This window comes from Hemitrygon akajei, chromosome 11 (assembly GCF_048418815.1).
Source record: "Hemitrygon akajei chromosome 11, sHemAka1.3, whole genome shotgun sequence".
In the NCBI taxonomy this organism is placed as follows: domain Eukaryota; kingdom Metazoa; phylum Chordata; class Chondrichthyes; order Myliobatiformes; family Dasyatidae; genus Hemitrygon; species Hemitrygon akajei.
This window is the reverse complement of record NC_133134.1, coordinates 113,421,916-113,446,369: the sequence shown is the minus strand read 5'-3', so window position 1 is coordinate 113,446,369 and position 24,454 is coordinate 113,421,916. Positions and strand designations below refer to the sequence as shown.

The 24,454-nt window shown below is 40.1% G+C and overlaps 1 protein-coding gene across 1 annotated transcript in view; it reads right to left on the bottom strand.

Annotated features, from left to right (window-relative positions):
• LOC140735926 (phosphoenolpyruvate carboxykinase, cytosolic [GTP]-like) overlaps nt 1-24,454 on the bottom strand; it is a 54,646-nt gene that overhangs the window by 29,833 nt on the left and 359 nt on the right. Inside the window, exon 2 of the mRNA XM_073061538.1 lies at nt 406-488. Coding sequence (XP_072917639.1) covers nt 406-488 — 83 coding nt within the window. The remainder of the gene's footprint in view (nt 1-405; nt 489-24,454) is intronic.

Sequence of the window (24,454 nt, the reverse complement as noted above, 5' to 3'; positions counted from 1 at the left end):
TTAGTCGTCATCCAATCAGGTTTCTGGTCTCCCACCTTGTTTACAATCAAATTCCAGTTCCTACTTAGAGCAAAATGTTCTCTTTGTTAATGGTTTTATTTCAATGGTTTCCTTTACCAGGTGTTCCCAAAAGCCATTGGTGTGGCAGGGAGTCTTGTGCCATCGAAGTCAATCTTCTGGCCATTGCAAAAGCAGTGTTCTGCCAACACTGATTTCTCTGAGAAGCTGGCAGAGTTTGGCATCAAAACATTGGTTATAATCAATACCTGCACCTCACTGGAAACCAAGTTAGACATTTCGTGAGGAAATCCAGACGATGAATGTTTTTCAGGCACTCGCAGATTATCTGTTCTAAACATATAAAATTGGTTAATTTTCTCTCCATTATAAAAATTAGCAACCTACTTCTTCATCCTCCTCAACGTTGCATGAACATTTTCTGTACCACCATCTTTTGAAAGCTTCCAAAACTGCCATGATCTGCAGAACTGCAAACAGAATAAGAGAGATTCGGTCAGCAGATGACTACAAGCAATCTTCAGTGTTTACCATTCATTTGATTATCTTCGTATGTCACACGTACATCAAAATATTTCATCACACAGTGCATCAAATCAAATAAGTGCAGATTGCACTGTGCAGCTTCTGTGTCAACCTAGCATGCACACTCCTCACTAATCTTAACCGGCCATCTTTGGAATGTGAGAGGAAACCGGAGCACCCAGAAAAAACTCACACCATCGTTGAGAAAATATACAAACTCCTCACATAAATTGAACGGAAAAGTGATATGCTTACTGCTCTGCTACCATGGTGTAGAGCAGGGGTGTCAAACTCATTTTAGGTCACGGGCCGGATTGAGCAAAATGCAGCTTCATGCGGGCCGGATCAGTCGGACGCGTGCAAATGCAGCTTTCATTGCCTCCGTTTTTTCAGCCTGCTCTCATGTGTCTCAGTCTCTGCTATAACTACAAAGTGTTTCACTTTACAAATTCCGTTTCTTATGAAGAAGACTGCCGAGCAAGACTGCCGAATAAACACTAAAAACCCTGAAAACCTGGTACCTGAATAAACTCAGCATTAGCCATATCATACGCCATAGGCGTTTCGATTACTGGGGCCAGCTTTAATAGTAATTAGATATTATCTCGCGGGCCAAAGATAATTCCACCGCGGGCCGGATTTAGCCCGCGGGCCTTAAGTTTGACATATATGGTGTAGAGTGTTCCAGTCCAGTGTAAAACAGAAATGAAATGTCTGCCTTTATCTGTGGGTGGTGTCAGTTCCTGCCAATCTTGGATTGCTTCAGCCGAGTTATCTCTATTGTCTTTAACTCTACCTTCATGACCAATTGGTAAACTGGTTCGTTATTGTCACGTGCTACAGTAAGAACATTTTGTTTGCATGCCAGCCACACTCATTGGTCCACTGGGGTGGTGCAAGAGAGAAGGAATAACAGAATGCAGAATAAAGTGTTGCAGTTACAGAGAAAGTGCAGTGCAGGCAGCCAATGAGCTGGAAGGCATGGCGAAGTAGACTGTGAGATCAGGAGGCTACCTGCTCATATAAGAGGTCTGTTTAGTTGTCTTATAGCAGCAGGACAGAAGCTAGTCTGGCACCTAGTGGTGTGTGCTTTCAGGCTTTTGTATCTTCTGCCCGATAAGAAGGGAGAGAAGAGAGAATGTCCAGAGTGAGTGAGGTGTTTGATTATGTTGGCTGCTTTACTGAGTCAGCGAGAAATCCAGACAGAGTCCACAGAAGGGGAGAGGATAGTGTCTGTGATGTTCTGAGCTGACTCCAAACCATTGCGATTTCTTGTGGCCTCAGGCAGAGCAGTTGCAATACCAGGCTGTGATGCATCGGGATAGAATGCCTTCTGTCGTCCATCGATATAAAAATCAGCCGTGACCAGCAGGTGCCGGTAGTGTAGTGCAGACCTCAAAGTGATTTCAGGTTCAAACTGGCCACCGCATTCAAAAAGGACACAGAGATCTTGAAAAATTGCAGCTCCATTAAAAAGAATAACCTCTACCAAATAAAAATTTGAATAGATGCAGCTAGTCTTAAGGCTTAAACATTGACAATAAATAAAATGGGGCAGCATGGTCGCATAGTGGCTAGTGCAGTGCTTTTACTGTAAATTCAAGTTTAATTCCCACTGCTGTCTGTAAGGAGTCTGTATTCTCCACGTCATTGCGTGGGTTTCCTCTGGGTGCTCTGGTTTCCTCCCACAGTCCAAAGGTGTATAGTTAGCGTTAGTGAGTTATGGGCGTGTAACATTGGTGCCAGAAGCATAGTGACACTTCCAGGCTGCCCAGCACAGCTGTCACAGATTTGATTTGATAGCAACAACGCATTTCAATGTATATCTCCATGTACATGTGACCTTTAAAGAGAAATCAATCTAAGTATCTCTTTAATAGGCCAGCAATGAAACCAACTACAGGAGTGAATGTTGTGCCCTTTCATAGTGAAGGCAACTCTCTCACTCTCACTCACGCACACACACACACACACACACACATTCATTCTCATTCATTCTCTCTCTCTCTCTCTCTCTCTCTCTCTCTCCCTCCCTCCCTCTCCCTCTCCCCCCTCCCCCTCCCTCCCCATAACTGAATCCCAGACCTTCCTGCTTCCCCATTCCCCCCCCCCCCCATGACTAGGAATGTTTGGTCCCTCAACAAATCAAAAATCCTATTACCAGTGAGACTGATAATCTCATTTGGTTTACACTAATATCTCAAAAGTCTCAACATATAAATAGCTTACACATGCCAGCTTGTAGATAAACGTGATTACTTTATATGTTATATCTCAAAGTACTCAAAAAGACTTTATAACATATGCTTATGTACACTGTGCGTGGAATGGGCTGCCGGCGTCAGTGGTGGAGGCGGAAACGATAGGGTTTTTTAAGAGACTCCTGGATGGATACATGGAGCTTAGAAAAATAGAGGGCTATGGGTAAGCCTAGGTAGTTCTCGGGTAAGGACATGTTCAGCACAGCTTTGTGGGCTGAAGGGCCTGTATTGTGTTGTAGGTGTTCTATGTTTCTATGAATATGCAAGGTTCTTCCAATTATCTGGAGTGACAGGGAGAACAAACCCATGAGGGGCATATGCTCTGCCATGCTGAGATACAGTGAAAAACTTGTCTTGCATACTGTTCATACAGATCAGATCATTACACAGTGCATTGAGGTACAACTACAGAGCTACAGGGAAAATGCAGTGCAGGTACACAAGAAGGTGCAAGGTAGATCGTGAGGTTTGGTGGCCATCTTATCGTACTAGGGAATTAAATTATTCAAGAATCTGATATCGGTTTGATAGAAGCTGTCCTTGAGTCTCATGATCCATGCTTTCAGGCTTTCGTATCTTCTACCCAGTGGGAGAGGGAAGAAGTGAGAATGAGACCCTGCAGGATTGGAAGACCATAAGAGTGATGCCACCATTCAAGAAATGAGGGAGGCAGTAAGCAGGGAAATATGGACCATCATAGGGAAAATGCAGGAATCCATTATTAAGGAGGCAATAACAACACCTTTAGCAGAGCCGGTGATCTCTGAAAGAGGGATTTATGCCATACACATTTACTAGGGCCCTTTAGGATGCAAAAAATGGTGGACAAAGGGGAACCAAGAGATGTAATGTATTTGGATTTCCAGAAGGTATTTGATAAGGTGCCAGATAAAAAGTTCCTAAACAACAGATCATGGAGTTGGGAATTATATATTGAGATGGAAAAGGGATTGGCAAACTAAAACAAAACAGAAATCCAGATAAACAGGTCTATTACAGATTTGACAGTCGGTAACTAGTTGAATGCCACAGGGATCAGAGCTGGGCCCTCGCCTATTTCCAATCAATTTTACTAAATTGGATGACAACACCAAGGGTACTGCTGCAAATTTGCTGTTGACACAGAAATAGGTGGATAACTAAGTTTTGAAAAGAACACCAAGAGCCTGCAGTGATATTTAAATAGACTGGTTGTACAAGGGTTGGCAGAGGTCATGGAGGCATGGAAAAGCATTATGAAGGATGAAAAGGCACATTTTTCTTTAAGAGGAATGAGAATATAGAATACTGTGATACTGAGGGAGCTGAGAGTCCTAGTAGTGGAACAACAATTATTGAGGAAAACCGATAGGAACTTTATTGCAAGAGGTAAGGAGTACAAAAATAGAGGTCTTTGATGAAACTCTACAGGGTGCTGGTGAGACTGTACCTCAAACTGTCCTGCCTGCAGTTTTGATCCTCATATTAGAGGAATGATATATTTGCATCAGAGACACTACACAGAAGGGTTACCCAAATAAAAGGACTGACAAGTGCAAAAGAGGAAAAGTAGGTTAGGTCTATTCTCATTGGAGCTTAGAAGAACAAGAGGTGGCCTATTTGGAAACATTCGGAGACAGATTGAGAGGATGCTTTCTTGAGTAGTAACATCTAGAACTAAGCCATGGTTTCAGAATAAGGGGTCTCCTGTTTAAGATAGATGAGGAGGATTGTTTTCTCTCAGAGGGCTGTGAATGTTCAGAGTTCTCTAGCTGAAGTAGAATCACTGAATATATTCAAGGAGGAGACTGACAAACATTTGAACAACAAGGGTGTCATTGGGTAGAGGGAGAGTCAGCTCATAAACTGCATCAATTAATTAATTGGTCTCTTGCACAAATGACTCGCACCATAAGATCAAGAGCAAAGTACCTTCTAGAGAGTCACCACTTAGCTTGTCTGTCTTTGTAACTGGGGCATCATTAGGAACAAGTTCTCATTACGTGAAATAAATTTCCATTTTACAACACCTAACAATTTACAGATTTCTGGCAACACACACACAAAATGCAACAGGCCAGGCGGCATCTATGGAAAAAGAGTACAATTGACGTTGTAGGCCCAGATCCTCATCAGGACTGGGGAAAAAAGATGAAGAGTCAGGGTAAGAAAGTGCAGGGAGGAGAGGAAGACCCACAAGGTGAAAGGTGAAACTGAGAGGTGGGGTAGGGGTGAAGTGAAGAGCTGGGAAGTTAATTGGTGAAAGAGATTCAGGGCTGGAGAAGAGGTACTAGATTTCTGGTACTTTATAAACAATATCTACCCTACATCATCTCAAAACATTGCTTATACTTACACAATGTGTGGCACAACTTCCTGATCCCTTCCCAAGGAACAGATCTATAGAGGTTCTACAAGTTGAGAAAAACACAAGGGGAACTGTATGCCACAGGAGATCCTTTAGTTTTCAGTCACTGACCGTGTCAGCGTTAACCTTTTGTTGTCACAATAACTGCCATGATGGCAAAGTAGGAAATGCGTGACATCATAATCCATATATAAAATACCATAGCAACAAATGTACCACATACTTGGTCTTCTGAGGGCAAAGGGCAGAGAAATTACTCAAAATTAAATTGAACATAGCACAGAAACAGCTGATTCAGCTCTACAGATTAATACCTGCTCTTCACCCTCCAATCCTGGTATCATACCATTATCGCTTATGCTTCACCTTGTATGTTTTCATATGACTCCCTCACATGGCAGCAAGCATTTTTCCTGAATTCCCCAGAGAATATAATTGCAACAATAATGCTCTACACTTTTCCTTCGGCTCCTCCCGCTTCCTCCAGACCCACATGGACCCCAGCAATGCCCGCCTCTTCATGGGCTACGTAGAACAGTCCATGTTCCAAGCTTCCCCAGTAATACTCCCCAGCTCCGCTACATTGACAACCGTATTGGTGCTGCTTCATGCACCCATGCTGAGCTCTTCAATTTTATCAACTTTGCCTCTAACTTCCACACTACCCTTAAATTCACTTGGTCCATCTCTGACACCTTCCTACCCTTTCTTGATCTCTCTGTCTCCATTTCTGGAGAAAAACTATCAACCAACATCTTTTATAAGCCTACTGATTCCCATCATTATCTTGAGTATACCTCTTCCCACCCTGTCTCCTGTGAAAATGCTGTTCCCTTTTCTCAGTTCCTTCGTCTCCACCTGTTCCCAGTAGGTGGCTTTCCTTTCCTGGGCATCAGAAACGTCCTCCTTCTTCAAAGAATGAGGTTTCCTTTCCTCCACCATTGATACTGCTCTCACCTACTTTTCCTCTATTTGCCAGACATCCATGGTCACCTCATCTTCCCACCACCTTAACAAAGGTAGAGTTCCTCTTTTTCTTACTTACCACTCCACCAGCACCCACAACTTCCACTATCTCCAAAGGGATCCTACCACTAAACATATCTTTTCCTCCCCTCCCCCTCACCCCTCCACTTTCCACAGGGATCATTCCCTCCATGATGCCCTTGTCCATTTGTCACTCCCCACTAATCTCCCTCCCACCACTTATCCCTGCAAGTGGCCAAAGTGCTACACCTGCCCATTCACCTCCATTCAGGGCTCCAAACAGTCCTTCCAGGTGAGACAACACTTCACCTGTGAATCTGCTGGGGATCGTCAGTCGTGTAAGGTGCTCCCAATGAGGCCTTCTCTACATTGGTGAGACCTGCCATAAACTGGGGGATTGCTTCGTCGAGCACTCCATCCGCCAACAGTGGAACTTCCCAGTGGCCAAACATTTTAATTCCCATTCCCATTCCTGTTCTGACGTGTCAGTCTGTGGCCTCCTCTTGTGCCACGATGAGGCCACCCTCACGGGGGAGGAGCAACACCTTATGCTCCGTCTGGGTAGCCTCCAACCTGGCAGCATGAATATTGATTTCTCTTTCTTATAGAAGTTTTTCCCTCCCCCTCTCCTCTTCTTCTATTCTCCACCCTGGCTTTTTACCTCTTCTCATCTACCTATCATTTCTCCATGGGTCTCCGCTTCCTTCCCTTTCACCTATGGTCCACTCTCCTCTCCTATTGGATTCTTTCTTCTTTAGCCTTTACCTGTCCCTACCACCTGGCTTCACCTAACACTTTCTAACTAGCCTCCTTCCACTGGCATCTTCCCCCTTCCTCTCCAGTCCTAAAGAAGGGTCTCAGCCTGAAATGTTCACTGTTTTTTCATTTTCATAGATGCTGCCTGATCTACTGAGTTCCTCCAGCATTTTGAGTGTGTAATTCTACACACAGAAGCCACTTTATTAGGTACACCTGTACACCTGCTCATTAATGCAAATATCTAATCAACCAATCATGTCCAGCAACTCAATGCATAAAGCATACAGACATGGTCAGGGTTCAGACCAAACATCAGATTGGGGAAGAAATGTGATCCAAGTGACTTTGACCATAGAATGATTGTTGGTGTCAGAAGGAGTGGTTTGAGTATCTCAGAAACTGTTGATCTCCTGGGATTTTTACACTCAACAGTCTCGCAGGGGTTCAAAGTCAAGTCAATGTCGTATTTATTATCAGAATACGTGCATGTCACCACATACAACTCTGAGATTCTTCTTCTACGGACATACTTAGCAAATTTATAGATCAGAAACTGTGAACTGTAAACATCAGTAACTGCTAACTGTAAACAAACTGTGCAAATGCAGATACAAATAAATAGCAATAAATAACAAGCATGAAGTAACAATGTAACAGAGCCCTTAAATGAGTGTAGATATCACTTTTTGTTAAAGAGCCCGATGGTTGAGGGGTAGTAACTGATCTTGAACCTGGAGGTGCGAGTCCTGAGGCACCTGAACCTTCTACCTGATGGCAGCAGCAAGAAAAGAGCATGGCCTGGGTGGTGAGGATCTTTGATGATGAACGCTGCTTTTCTACGGCAACGTTGCATGTAGATGCGCTCAATGGTTGGGAGACTTTTACCTATGACGTACTGGTCTGAATCCGCTATTTTCCGCTCAGAGGCATTGGTGTTCCCATACCAGGCCGTAATGCAGCCAGTCAGCACACTTTCCACCACACACCGAGGTTTCTGATGACATGCCAAACCTCTGCAGAATCCTGAGGAAATAGAGGTGCTGTTTCTTCACAATAATATTTATATGATGGGTCCAGGACAGATCCTCTGAGATAGTGACACCCAGCAATTTAAAGTTACTGACCTTCTCCATGTCTGATCCTCTGATGAGGACTGGCTCATGGACCTTTGGTTTCCCCCTCCTGGAGTCTTCTATCAGTTCCGTGGTCTTTTTGACATTGAGTGGGAGGTTGTTGTTATTACACCTCTCAGCCAAGCATTCAGTTTCCCTCCTGTATGTTGATTCATCATCCCTTTTGATACAGCCCATAACAATGGTGTCATGAGCAAACTTGTATATGATGTATTTTATGATTTATACAGCCAATCACTTGGGCTTTTTGCGACAAGATAATGTCTGTGAATTTGTTGGGTCTGCTTCTGCCGTTTTTGTTACGGATTAATGGCCATAGTCAATTGCCTATTATTTAAGTCCAACCTCAAGCACTGCGATCAATAAAGGGGAAAGTCATGACATCATAGCAGCTCAGACAAAAGCTAACTCTCTGCCTGAAAGTACATAAAATAGGGCAGCAATATCTCAGGCCATGGGCTAGAGAACTGCAGTCAAGACCATTCAAAAGGGCAGATCCCAAGCCTTACTCCACTGAATGCCATACCCTAACTACTGCATGAGCAATTCAGCAGAGAAATGACTATTGGCTAGGGACATCAGAGAATAGTTTCCAGTTACCCTGAACCTTCTATATCTAGCTAAGAGGAGCAATACACTCAATCATCCAAAAAACATCACACTCCTCCACACGGCATAGATCATTTGTGCTCAGCAGCTCTCTGAGATGGATTAAAAGCAGAATCATTTGAAAAAGGTAAACATGAACTAAACTATGCTGCACCGGAGCAAAAATAAAATCACACCTGCAGATTGAAAAATTGCAGCTGCTCCTCCTTCTCCTCCCCATCTTCTCATTCCGGCTCTTGACCCCCTCCTTTCCGGTCCTGGTGAAGGGTCTCAGCCCGAAACGTCGACTGTCTATTCCTCTCCATAGATGCTGCCTGACCTGCTGCGTTTTTGTGCGGCACTTACATGGTGTCCCGAAGGAATAACAGTTGGAATTGGAATTGTCACATGTACTGAAATACTGTACAGTGAAAAGCTTTTTTACGAACTGTCCATACAGATCAAACGATTACACAGGGCACTGAGGTAGAACAATATCAAAGCAGGATAAAGTGTAACAGCTACAGTGAAAGAGTTCTGCAGGTAAACAGTAAGGTGCAAGCTCAGAACGAGGTAGATCATGAAGTTAAGAGCCCAAGTTATCATACCAGGGAAGAATTTAAGTCTTGTAACAGAGGGATGGAAGCTGCCCTTGAGCCTGGTGGTATGTGTTTCAGGATTCTACCCAGTGGAAGAAGGTAGAAGGGGGGGCATCTGGGGTGTGTGTTGAGTAAACACACAAAACGCTGGAGGACTCAGCAGGTCAGGCAGCATCTATTGAAAAGAATAAGCAGTCCGCATTTTGGGCCAGGACCTCAGCATCTGCAGAATCTCTTGTGGAGTTGTGTGGAATGAGCTGCCAGATGAAGTGGTGAATGCGGGCTCACTTTTAACATTTAAGAAAAACTTGGACAGGCACATGGATGAGAGGTGTATGAAGGGATATAGGCCAGGTGCAGGTCAGTGGGACTAGGCAGAAAAATGGTTTGGCACAGCCAAGAAGGGCCAAAAGGCCTGTTTCTGTGCTGTAATGTTCTATGGTTAATGAGAGAGGTCAGAAGAGAATGGCCAGACTGGTTCAAACTGACAGGAAGGAGACAGTAGCTCACATAACCATGTGTTACAACAGTGGTGTGCAGAAGAGTATCTCTGAATGCACAACATGTCGAACCTTGAAGTGGATGAAAAGCCTCTCCCTATGCTACCATGCTAGTTAGGGATTTACCTGTTTAAGGAGCCTTGCTGCCATTTAGCTGATGATGTCATGGTGCCAGTAGAGCTTAAATCTAGCGCACTGAATGCAGGTGGTCTCCAGATCGCCACGGGCTGGGGGTCAGTGCCATGGAAACAGCATGTAGTGGAGGTGTGCTGCAGTAAAGAGGGCCAGGGTGCACACTTTAGATAAGTATTTGCCACCGTGCGTAAGCTTAGTTTTGTCCTGGCACTACTTTAGATACAGTAAGTATTTGTAACTGAATAACCCTTAACTTGAAGAGTTTACTGAATATTTAGTGTTTGTCTTTAACTCTAAATAAATAGTTAACTTACTTGGCAGTAAAGAGTGTCTTCTGTCCCCATTCACCAAACCTGCGGACCTGATTTTACACAACAATTGGCACTATGAGCAGAGTTCAGTGATTGAACAGATGAATATCTTTAAAATGAAAAATAAGAGAGAACCCCCCCCCCCCTTTAGAATGTAAAAGACATAAAAGAAGTGAAATATATGGTTTCATGATCTATCCAGAAGATGACAACCAAAGGGGCGTTGTACACAGGCACCATCTTGACTGGAAGATAAACAAGCAAGACCAATTAAGGGCAGCATGAGAGAGGCCAACCCAGTTCTCAAGGAGATCTAGGGGAATGTTGTTTCGAAGGCAGCATTTAGATCACAGAGAATTCGAACTTTCGTCACGACTAAGTCAAGTGCATTTCCAAGTTAAAGGGTGGACTTGGTGAGATCAAGGCTGCCAGTAAGGTCATAAATTCAGCTGCCATGGAGTTTGAATTTAAGAGATCATTAATAAGAATACTGAAATTACCAGCAATGACAATCCTGTCATGCTTCAATATAATGGAGGACAAAATTCTGAGAGTTCTGAGTGAAAGTAGAAACTGAATTTAGATGGGTGATTAATGATAGTACAGAGGACAGAATCCGTACCACAAACTTCAAACATACTGTATGCGAAATTGGTTACAAACTGTAGATCACACACAACATGCTTTTTGAACACAATGGCAGGATCAGCAACTCGGCCACTGGGCCTCGGTACACAGAAACTGTCATAGCTCAGATTCAGGAGACTCTGCCTACTGTCTAATGGAGTGACACACAGATCTGTGTGGCTGCAATTAATTCTTCCTTTTCCCCAGTTTAAACTTTGAATTTTTAACTTTTATTTGTTGGATCTTAGAGGGGAATAGTTGTTACTATGTCACAGTCTTTAAGAAGTGGAAAGCAGCTTCCTGAATCCAGCAAGGGAAAGGGGAAAAAATCAGAGGAAACACCAGCCTGGGTCGAACGTTTAGAAAATTCACTGATGGATCTTGATAAGAAGATAGACAACAAAATGGTAAAACTTGATGCTACCTCTTCTGAGATGAAGTCGTTAGGAGAGAGCTTTCAATTTGTGCAGGAAAATATTATTTTAAAATTATGAGGGGTTAGATAGAGTTGACGTGGATAGGCTTTTTCCATTGAGAGTAGGGGAGATTCAAACAAGAGGACATGAGTTGAGAGTTAAGGGGCAAAAGTTTAGGGGTAACACGAGGGGGAACTTCTTTACTCGGAGAGTGGTAGCTGTGTGGAACGAGCTTCCAGTAGAAGTGGTAGAGGCAGGTTCGATATTGTCATGTTTTTAAAAAATTGGATAGGTATATGGACAGGAAAGGAATGGAGGGTTATGGGCTGAGTGTAGGTCGGTGAGACTGAGTGCAGGTAGGTGTTCGGCACAGACTAGAAGGGCCGAGATGGCTTGTTTCCGTGCTGTAATTGTTATATGGTTACGTGGTTATAAAGAGGCGAAGCGGCAAATTGCAGAAATATCAGTGTGTTTGGAGAAGTCATAACAGAAGATTATCAATTTGGAAGCAATATCTCGTCGGAATAATATTTGAATTGTTGGATTGAAGGAAGGATCTGAGACTGGAGATTTATTAGACTATTTTGCTAACCTGTTTCAATCTCTGCTTCCGGATATTTTATCTCAACCTCCCGACATCAAAGAGCACATAGAATTTTTACTGTGACATCTCGCCAAGATAGACCAAGGTCAGTTTTGGTCTCCTTTCTTCATTTTAAAGTTAAAGACCGAATCATAAAATATGCAAGGAAACAAAAAGTTTTTAAATTTAAAGGTTCCGAGCTTCGTTTTTATGAAGATTATCCATGGGAGGGTATGGCTCTGCAGTCTAAATTCGTTCCAGCCATGAAGATAGCCTATGGTAAGGGATTATTCCCATCATTTCAATATCCAGCCCGATTAAAATTATTTCCCAAAGATTCGACTCCACGTGTTTTTCTGGACCCCAAAGAGGCATTGGACTATGTTAACTCTATTCTGGTTGTAGCCGAGGTTTGAATGGTTTTAGATCTGCTGAATAATCATTCTTTTGGAAAGAAGATAAGCTTTGAATATTTTTGATTTGCTTAAGATGTCCTTTGATTGATTGACCATTTAAAGAAGATGTGAACCTTTCGATGTGAATAATGAATGACTTTCCGAAATCTGTTTGGTCTACTGAGTGAATTAAGACAACGGATAGACTGTTTGATTATCTGTTTTATTATTTGTTTTATTCTCCTTTTTTTCATTAATTAAGTGATAGTTTCCATAGTTCATAAGGCTTTTTTTCTTATATATATAGTTGGAAGTGCTTAGTCGATAGATAATTAGTTTTTTCTAAAAAAAAAGTTTTTCATTGGGCGTGTCAGTTAAATGGAAAATGGCGCTGATTTTTCTTCACTAGAGATTACATAGGTATTTCTATCTTTGTTTAATTTTATAGTTTTGGTGTCTTTGGAGTTGGTTTTGCATTCCCCAGCGTGGTTTTAAGGATTAAGAATAAACATTTTTTTCTCTGAACTTTTATGCTGGATACGGGGAGCTAGATGTTGTAGACAAAAACTGAAAAGTGCTGGCCTTTTGGCCTATATTGTCCTGCTTACCTTTCAATTTACTTCATAATTAATTTAATGCTTCTGTAGAGAATTCTATTTGTCTTTCACTATGAGCCTATTTAGGAGTTTCTTGAATGTCCTTGTTGTGTCTATCTCTATGACTACCCATGATAGATCTTACCACGTACCCACTGGTCTAGGAAAAAAACACCTCTGAGATCCCTATACTTTCTTCTGATCACTGTAAAATTGTGTCCTCTTATTAACCATTTCAGCTGGGAATCTGTTCCATGTTTTAATGATTACCTAGCTTTACCAGTGTCCATTGTTTCAGTACAATAATATTCTGTAAAGTAATGGAAGGCATCAAAGCAAATTGATATTTAAAATTGCAGATATATCAGTTAGAAGCAGGGCCTGTAAGTGGGCAGAAGAACCAGTTAACATGACTTGATATGGTGTTGTGTTGCTTTGTAGTGTTAGGCTTTTTAGATTTAGCAAAATATTTTTTTCCTTTGCAGGCTTTTTCTATATTATGACCATATCTTGTCTTTTTTGTAACTGGGGGCAGGAATTAAGGAAAGCTTTTTAAAACCACTATTATAAAATGGGCAGCTCGTGGAGTCTCTCTCTTTTTTTACTCAAAGGGGGAGGCACTTCGGCTTTTTTTGTCGAATTTCGGGCTTTTTGGGGTGGTGGGAGGATTGGGTTAGTTTTGATTTATAGGATCAATTGTAAAATTAATTTTAGTTCTCTTTTTGGTATTTTTTTCCCATTACGGAGTTCCAGAGCATGCATATTTTGTGTATGGTTGTACTTATCACCGCCAGTTTTGATTAGCCGGCGCTGGTATGCGTCCATTTATGTGTTAAATAAAATTAAAAAAATTTATGGCAATTAAACAGATAAATGTTATAAGTTGGAATGTACGCGGTTGGAATCATCCTATTAAGCGAAAGAAGACTTTTAAAATCATTAATTGATTCCAACCCAATATAATTTTTGTTCAAGAAACGCATATCAGAACCGGCGATCAAAATAGACTTTTTTGAATGTGGAAGGGCCTTCAATTTCACACTACTTGTCAAAATAAAACAAAGGGAGTATCTATTTTTATTAAATCTAATATTTTATTTATCCAAGAAGATATTGTGTCAGATATTAATGGTAGATCTTTAATTGTTAAAGGAATAATTTGTAATAGAAAAATTGTTCTGGTTAACCTATATGGACCTAATGTAGATGACCCCTTTTTTTTTAAATGTATTTGCTTTATTGCCAGACTTAAATGAATATATGTTGTTAATGGGTGGTGATTTTAACTGTTGTTTAAACCCTTTGATTGACAAGAGTTCAACTGATCAGCAGCTTCCGAGTTGTTCTGCATCACTTATTAACTCTTTTCTAATTGATTTTGGCCTGGTTGAAGTTTGGAGACATTTACATCCTAATGATAGAGATTATTCATTTTTTCACACTTTCACAAAAAATATTCGAGAATCGATTAGTTTATAGTTGATCCCCGATTTTTGTCCAAAGTCCAGAAATGTGAATATGATGCTATAGTTCTTTCGGATCATGCGCCTTTAAGTTTAGCTTTTGAATCGAATGATGCTGCTATTGCAAATTTGCCTTGGTGTTTTCCAGAAAATTTATTACAAAGTCTGGACTTTGTCAAATTTATTGAGACTCAGATAAAAGATTTTTTTCTTTTTAACAATATGGGAGATGTATCGAAATTGATTATATGGGATACATTTAAAGCATATTTGCACGGTCAGATAATTTCATATTCAGCTAAGCTTAAGAAACAGACAAAAACAGAGTTAGATAAAATTTCCAAACAATTTAAAGACTTGGATAATATTTATGCAGTCTCTCCTAACATTGGTTTATTTAAACAAAGAGTTGAACTCCAATCACGATATAATTTACAATTAACTTATCCTATTGAAAGAAATTTGCTTAAATTGAAAAGTCTATTTTCTGTGTTTGGAGATAAAAATAATAAGCTATTAGCATCTCAATTAATAGCAGCTAGATCTAAAAGACAAATTTTAAAAATTCGTAAGGGAGATGGTAGTTTAGCATGCAATTATGAAGATATTAATAAAATTCTACAATACTTTTATATTGAACTTTATAAATCTCAGTCTCCAGTTGATTCTTCTAAAATGAATGCCTTTTTACAAAAGATTGATTTTCCTCAAATTTCTGCTGAAGATCAACAAACTCTTGATGCTCCTATTACTGAAAGCAAAATTCAGAAAGCTATTTTTTCAATGCAATCTGGTAAAGCTCCTACTGGATGGTTATTCTGTAGGATTTTATAAAAAATTTGAAAAATTGCTCCCTTCATATATGTTCAAAATGCTTAAAGATTCTTTTTTGATAGGAGAGTTACCTCTCACATTTTATGAAGCTTCTATTTCTTTAATTCTTAAGAAAGATAAAGTTTCTGCTGACTGTGCTTCATATAGACCCATTTCATTATTAAATGTGGATGCTAACATTCTCTCAAAAATAATGGGTAATCAGCTGGAGAATTTTTCAGCTGAAATTATTTCTCAAGCTCAAACAGGTTTTGTAAAGGGCCGTTATTCCTTTTTTTGATGTTTGGAGACTGTTAAATGTTATATATTCATCCTTTTCTAAGGCTCCCTAATGTATCATCTCTCTTGATGCTGAAAAGGCATTTGACAGAGTTAGATGGAAATACTTACTTAATGTTTTAGAGAAATTTGGCTTTGGTATTAATTTTAATAAGTGGATTAGAATGATATATAAAAGCCCTATTGCTACTGTTATTACTAACAATTGCAGATCTCCTTTTTTTTGGCTTTCATGGGGTATGGGACAAGGATATCCATTAAGTCCTTTGTTATTTAATTTGGTGCTGGAACCCTTGGCTATTGCATTTCATCAAGCTAAAGATATTCATGGAATTTTTATAAATGGAACTGTTCATAAGATCTCTCTTTATGCTGACGATCTTTTAGTTTATATTTTGAATCCTGAAGAATCCGTTCCTAGTTTATTGAAACTATTAAATGATTTTGGAAAGTTTTTGGGATATAAACTAAACCTTCATAAAAGTGAATTATTTCCCCTAAATGATTCTGCTTCTATATATGATGACATTCCTTTTAGAGTTACGGACTCTTTTAAATATTTAGGTGTTATTATCACTAAAAATCATAAAGATCGTTATAAAGCTAGTTTGGTTCCTTTAGTGGATTTTATGAAGCAATTATTTTGTAGATGGAATCCACTTACACTTTCATTAGTCGGCCAAATTCATGCAGTTAAAATGATGATTTTAGCAAAATTTTATATGTATTTCAAAATATCCCTATTTTTTATATAACCATATAACATATAACAATCACAGCACGGAAACAGGCCATTCCGGCCCTCCTAGTCCGTGCCGAACTCTTAATCTCACCTAGTCCCACCTACCCGCACTCAGCCCATAACCCTCCACTCCTTTCCTATCCATATACCTATCCAATTTTACCTTAAATGACACAACTGATCTGGCCTCTACTACTTCTACAGGAAGCTCATTCCACACAGCTATCACTCTCTGAGTAAAGAAATACCCCCTCGTGTTTCCCTTAAACTTTTGCCCCCTAACTCTCAAATCATGTCCTCTCGTTTGAATCTCCCCTACTCTCAATGGAAACAGCCTATTCACGTCAACTCTATCTATCCCTCTCAACATTTTAAATACCTCGATCAAATCCCCCCTCAACCTTCTACGCTCCAATGAATAGAGACCTAACTTGTTCAACCTTTCTCTGTAACTTAAGTGCTGAAACCCTGGTAACATCCTAGTAAATCGTCTCTGCACTCTCTCTAATTTATTGATATCTTTCCTATAATTCGGTGACCAGAACTGTACACAATATTCCAAATTTGGCCTTACCAATGCCTTGTACAATTTTAACATTACATCCCAACTTCTGTACTCAATGCTCTGATTTATAAAGGCCAGCGTTCCAAAAGCCTTCTTCACCACCCTATCTACATGAGACTCCACCTTCAGGGAACTATGCACTGTTATTCCTAGATCTCTCTGTTCCACTGCATTCCTCAATGCCCTACCATTTACCCTGTATGTTCTATTTGGATTATTCCTGCCAAAATGTAGAACCTCACACTTCTCAGCATTAAACTCCATCTGCCAACGTTCAGCCCATTCTTCTAACCGGCATAAATCTCCCTGCAAGCTTTGAAAACCCACCTCATTATCCACAACACCTCCTACCTTAGTATCATCAGCATACTTACTAATCCAATTTACCACCCCATCATCCAGATCATTTATGTATATTACAAACAACATTGGGCCCAAAACAGATCCCTGAGGCACCCCGCTAGTCACCGGCCTCCATCCCGATAAACAATTATCCACCACTACTCTCTGGCATCTCCCATCTAGCCACTGTTGAATCCATTTTATTACTCCAGCACTAATACCTAACGACTGAACCTTCTTAACTAACCTTCCATGTGGAACTTTGTCAAAGGCCTTGCTGAAGTCCATATAGACTACATCCACTGCCTTACCCTCGTCAACATTCCTCGTAACTACTTCAAAAAATTCAATAAGGTTTGTCAAACATGACCTTCCACGCACAAATCCATGCTGGCTACTCCTAATCAGATCCTGTCTATCCAGATAATTATAAATACTATCTCTAAGAATACTTTCCATTAATTTACCCACCACTGATGTCAAACTGACAGGTCTATAATTGCCAGGCTTACTTCTAGAACCCTTTTTAAACAATGGAACCACATGAGCAATACGCCAATCCTCCGGCACAATCCCCGTTTCTAATGACATCTGAAAGATCTCCGTCAGAGCTCCTGCTATCTCTACACAAACTTCCCTCAAGGTCCTGGGGAATATCCGGTCAGGACCCGGAGATTTATCCACTTTTAAATTTCTTAAAAGCGCCAGTACTTCCACCTCTTTAATTGTCATAGGTTCCATAAATTCCTTACTTGTTTCCCACACCTTACACCATTCGATATCCTTCTCCTTAGTGAATACCGAAGAGAAGAAATCGTTCAAAATCTCTCCCATCTCCCTCGGCTCCACACATAGCTGACCACCCTGATTCTCTAAGGGACCAATTTTATCCCTCACTATCCTCTTGCTTTTAATATAACTGTAGAAGCCTTTCGGATTTACTTCCACCTTATTTGCCAAACCAAACTCGTAACTTCTTTTAGCTTTTCTAATCTCTTTCTTAAGTTTCCTTTTACATTCTTTATATTCCTCGAGCAATTCCTTTACTCCATGCTGCCTATATCTATTGTAGACATCCCTCTTTTTTCGAACCAAGTTTCTAATATCCCTTGAAAACCATGGCGCTTTCAAACCTTTAATCTTTCCTTTCAACCGAACAGGAACATAAAGATTCTGTACCCTCATAATTTCACCCTTAAATGACCTCCATTTCTCTATTACATCCTTCCCATAAAACAACTTGACCCATTCCACTCTCTCTAAATCCCTGCGCATCTCCTCAAAGTTAGCCTTTCTCCAATCAAAAATCTCAACTCTAGGTCCAGTCCTGTCCTTCTCCATAATTATATTGAAGCTAATGCTATTGTGATCACTGGACCCGAAGTGCTCCCCAACACATACATCTGTCAGCTGACCTATCGCATTCCCTAACAGGAGATCCAACACTGCCCCATCTCTAGTCGGTACTTCTATGTATTGTTGCAAAAAGCTATCCTGCACACATTTCACAAACTCTAAACCATCCAGCCCTTTTACAGAATGAGCTTCCCAATCTATGTGTGGAAAATTAAAATCTCCCACAATCACCACCTTGTGTTTACTACAAATATCTGCTATCTCCTTACACATTTGCTCTTCCAACTCACGCTCCCCATTAGGTGGCCTATAATACACTCCTATCAGTGTTACTACACCTTTCCCATTCCTCAATTCCACCCAAATAGCCTCCCTAGAGGAGCTCTGTAATCTATCCTTCCAAAGCACCGCCATAAGATTTTCTCGGACAAGCAATGCAACACCTCCTCCTCTGGCCCCTCCTACTCTATCACACCTGAAGCAACTAAATCCAGGAATATTTAGTTGCCAATCACACCCTTCCTGCAACCATGTTTCACTAATAGCTACAACATCATAATTCCATGTATCAATCCACACTTTAAGCTCATCCACCTTTCTTACAATGCTCCTAGCATTAAAATAGATACATTTAAGATACTCTCCACCTCCTCCTCTCTTTTCATCCCTAGCAATGCATTCAAATTTATTATCCTTTTCTTTCTTCTCCCCTACAACTTCGGGCTGAGCGCATCCCTCCTCCATCACCTGCCTGTCCTCCCTCACACACGGTCTACTTACTTGCTCTACTGGTGAACTAACCTCCTCTCCCATAGTTTCCTCAAATTGATTTCCGCCCCCCCATCTTACTAGTTTAAAGTCTGCCCCGTAGCCCTAGCAAACCTCCCCGCTAGGATATTGGTCCCCCCAGGATTCAAGTGTAACCCGTCCTTCTTGAACAGGTCACGCCTGCCCCAGAAGAGGTCCCAATGATCCAGAAACTTGAATCCCTGCCCCCTGCTCCAATCCCTCAACCACGCATTCATCCTCCACCTAATTCCATTCCTACTCTCACTGTCGCGTGGTACAGGCAGTAATCCCGAGATTACTACCTTTGCGGTCCTTCTTCTTAACTGCCTTCCTAACTCCCTATACTCTCGTTTCAGGACCTCTTCCCCTTTCCTACCTATGTCATTGGTACCTACATGTACCACGACCTCTGGCTCCTCACCCTCCCACTTCAGGATATCTTGGACGCGATCAGAAACTAAAAAGTTCTTCAATCAGGTTGACTCCATTAGTTCATCTTTTGTTTGGAATAATTAAAGACCAAGAAATGCTAAATATCATTTACAAAAATTTTAAAAAGATGGAGGTCTTGCTTTGCCTAATTTAAGAATGTAGAATTGGGTTGTTAATATACATTATATGTGTTTTTGGTTATATTGGGCTGATAGAGATGAACAACCACCTTGGGCTGATTTGGAATTGAATTCTGTGAAACAGTTTCACTTAACCTCATTATTAGGAGCTTCTCTGCCTGTATAATGGGCCAAAATTACTAATTTAAATTTATATCCTGTAATTAAGCAGTCATTACAAATTTGGTTCCAGTTTCATAATTTTTTTAATCTTAAAAAATTTGAACTTTTTAGTTTAACTTATGGAAATTATTTATTTAAACCCTCATGAAGTGATCCTACTTTTCTTCTTTGGAGGAATAAAGGGGTTTATTCCTTCACGGATTTGTTCCAAGATGGCTGACTGATGTCTTTTGAGAAATTAGTAACTAAATACTCTCTCTCTCATATTCACATTTCCTGCAATATCTTCAGGTCAGACACTTCTTACAAAAATACTTAAGTTATTTTCCATATATACAAGATTCTGACCTGTTAGATATTATTTTAAAAATGAATCCTTTAGTGAAGGGTTTTATTGGGAAATTTTATAATTGACTGTTACAGCAGCACAATTACCCTTCACTTAAGATTAAGCAAGATTGGGAGAGAGAGCTTAACATGACTTTGATAACAGAAGATTGGTTGCGGATTTTGAAGTTGGTTAACTCTTCTTCGATTTGTGCCAATCACTCTTTAGTTCAATTTAAAATTGTACATCGTTACTATTTGACAAAGGAGAGACTGTCTAAAATGTTTCCTAATGTTGATAGTGTGACAGATGTAAAACCGAGACAGATACATTGACACATACATTTTGGTCGTGTTCTATATTGAAACATTTTTGGAAGTCTATTTTCTCTACAATTTCTGAAGCTTTAAGAATTAATTTACAACCTAATAAATTGACAGTTTTATTTGGTATAATCCCTCAGTATATTCATGGTATTTCTCCATCAGACCAACATGTAATTGCATTTGTTACATTATTGGCCAGAAGGGCTATTTTGTTGAAATGGAAAGATGCTTCTGCTCCTACTTTGATACAATGGTTTTCTCAGGTTTTCTCAACTATGTCTTAGTTTGGAGAAAATCAGAAGTCGAACTTTTGATCCTCGATTCGATTTTGAGAAAAGGTGGGGTTCATTCGCCCTCAAATGTCATCTGATTTGAGTTCATTAATATGGTTTCCTTCTGATTTTTCTTTAAGTGGATTTGAGTTGGCAGATTGATGTTCTTTTTTTGGAAGCTTGTATGATGTATCGCTCCGGGGTTGTGCTCCCAATGGGTTTTTTTGTTTTTTTTTTAGTTAGTAGGGTTTCTTTTTTTCCTTCTTTTTCTTTCAAAAAAATATTCTTAACACTTTACCTTTTTATTATTATTGATATATTGCTTAGCTTTATTAATCAGTTGTTTGCTAATTTAATTCCTTATTGCACATAATGACGTATTGACTTAATGTATCTTTTTTGTCAATCTTCAATAATAATTAATTTTTTAAAATAAATTCTTTCTGATATTTATTCAATTTGGGTTTCGATTTTATCCCTTCAATATCGCCTAATAAAAATAATATTGGATTATGTGGAAGTTGTGTTCCAATAAAACTCTTAAATTTGTCCAAAAAGGTTGAATTTTAGAACAAGACCAAGTAGAATGTAAAAAAGTACCAATTTCTTGATTACATCTGAAACACTGATCAGATAAATTTGGACTTTATTTATTTTTTGTGGTGTAATATATAATTGATGTAAAAAATTATATTGCACTAATCTTAACCAGACATTTATTGTATTTGTCATACTATCAAGACATAGTCTTGACCAATTTGTTTCTTCAATTTTAATATTCAAGTCACTTTCCCATTTTTGTCTTGACTTATGGACTCCTTGTTTATTTGCCTGTATTTGAATCAAGCTATACATACGAGAAATAATTTTTTTAATGTAACTTTTTATGTAATATTTTTATGTTATTTTTCCAAGTAACTGCAAAAAGGCTATTGCAGTTACTTGGAAATCGGATGCATACTTAAGTATAGATCATTGGAAGAATGAAATTTCCAGCTGTATTCCACTTGAAAAAATTACTTATAATTTAAGAGATAAATATGAAACATTTTTGAAAATTTGGCGCCCTTATTTACAAAAGACATGATTAAATATATAGGTGCTCTGAAGATAAAATAATTGGTTATTTGGGGAAAGAAATAAATATATGTACTAAAGTTATTACGAACTCCGTGGAGCATGTGGGGATCTTCCGATATCCAGGCACTCTTTCTTTTTTTCTTTCTTTCTTTTTCTATAGGGATGTTAGGGGGAGGGGCTAAGGGGAGGGGGGAAGGGTATTTTTTTCTTCTTTCTGTAATTATCTGAAAACTCAATAAAAAAAGTTTTTTTTTAAAAATAATAATAATAATTAATTAAAATATTTTAAAATGAAAAAAAGCTCATTCAGGGCAGCACAGTTCAGATAACTGGCTCAGTTAGGAACATAAAATCAATGTCTGTAGAGGTATTAAAATCATTTAAGCTAAGGTAACACTGAAGGGGCTCAGCAGGTTCAGCAGCATGAATGGAAAAGAATAGATTGACAATGTTTCAGCTCGAGATCCTTCTTCAGGACTGAGAAGGAAGGGGGAAGATGCCAGAATGTAACGGTGGGGTGGGGGGAGGGGAAGGAGGCTGTCTAGAAGGTGATAGGTGAAGCCAGGTGGGTGGGAAAGGTCAAGGACTGGAGAAGAAGGAATCTGATAAGAGAGGAGAGTGGATCATGGAGAAAGGGGACCCAGGGGGAAGAAATAGGCAGGTGAGAAGGGGGTAAAAGGTCAGAGTGGGTGATGCACCATCAATAACTCTCTGAGATGTGAGGCGAGATATCGGCTTTGATTGGCTGGAAGAAAGAACAAGCAGCAATTGACCACCACACTGCATCCTGGAGACTGAGACCGGGGCGGAGTCCCCAATCGCCTTTATACCGGGGTCCGTGGGAGGAGCCACAGGAGCAGTCAGCAGGGGTCTGTGGGAGGAGCCACAGGAGCAGTCAGCGGGGGGGGGGGGGGGGGGGGGCGTGTCCAGACAGGTATATGTAGTTCACCACAGTGGGGAATAGAGAAGATGGGGTATAAAAGTCTTATTTGAAAGGGCCCTCACATTTAGAAGAGCTAACTTAAACAGAGTAGCCTGGTGTGGTGCAAAATGGCAGGCAGATTTTAAGAGTAAAATATTATTAATTCTACTGTGATTTTTGTAATCACTGTGAATGCCCACAAAAAATAGAATCTCAGGGTTGTATATGGTAACATACATGTACTTCGATAATAAATTTATAATAAATAAATCACAAATTTATAATAAATAAATCACAAATGTTGCTCCACTCCTTAAGAAGGGAGGGAAATTATAGAGCAATTAGCCTATCTTTTGTGGCTGGCAAGATGTTAGATGTTAGAGTCCATTACTAAAAATGACACTTTAGGCTTCTTGGAGGCACACAATAAAGTGGGCTGAAGTCAGTACAGTTTCCTCAATGTGAAGTCTCACCTGATAAATCCGTTAGAATTTTTGAGGAGATAACAGGCAGGATTTACAAATAAGAGTCAGTAGATGTTGTTTATTTGGACTTTCAGAAGGACTTTGACAAGGTGCACACATGAGGCTGTTTAACAAGGTAAGATCACATGTTATAGGTAACTAGATGATTATAGCTATTAAAACTGTAGTTAATAGTGTTTAACATTGTGTCACAGAGAGTCACAGACAGCTACAGCACAGAACCAGGCCCTTTGGCCCATCCAGTCCATGCTGAACCATTTAAACTGCCTCATCCCATCTACCTGTACCCGGAACATAGCCATCCATCTCTCCCATCCATGTACCAACCAAACTTCTCTTAAACTTGAAATCGAAACGGCGTCCATCACTTGTTCAGGCAGCTCGTTCCACACTGTAGTTTCCAGGATTATTCCTGTTTCCCGACATTCAGCAAAAGTTTAAATCTGTTTTATTTATTTATTTACCAATTTGGCAATAAAACATGGACGTCAAGAGGGTTAGATTCACTTGGACTCACCTGAACCCTTGCCCTCTCTCTCTCTCTCTCTCCTGGGGCCTTGCTGTGTGAATAAAGACTTATATTTCCCCGTTCCAGCTTCTAGGTGGCACAGTTGTAATCCATTCCCAACAGGAAGCAGCTGGAAGCTTTAGAGAGGGTACAGAGGAGATTTACCAGGATGCTGCCTAGACTGAAGAGCACGTATTATAAGGAAAAATTGAGCGAGCTAGGTCTTTTCTGAATGAAGGAGGATGAGAGGTGGTTTATAGAGGTGTATAAGATGTTAAGAGGCAAGGGTGGAGTGAACAGCCATTGCTTTTATTCCAGGACGGCGATGACGAATATGAGGATAATTTAAAGGAGATTAGAGGAAAGTATAGTGGGCATGTTTTTTTTTTGCACAGGGAGTGGTAAGTGGTGGAATGCACTGCCAGAGACAGATTTTCAACAGTGTACCTGTCATTGAGGGGAGCGGCCACAGGAGTACTCTGCACTGTTTGCCTATACCCTTTCCTTCTCCTGATTGTTACCCATCTATCTGCCTCTTGCAGCTTAGGGGTGCCTGCCTCCCTGTAGCTCTTACCCCTCAGGTGAGCCGAGGGTCATCCAGCTGCAGTTCTAGTTCCCTAGCACGGTCTGGAGGAACTGCAGCTCGATG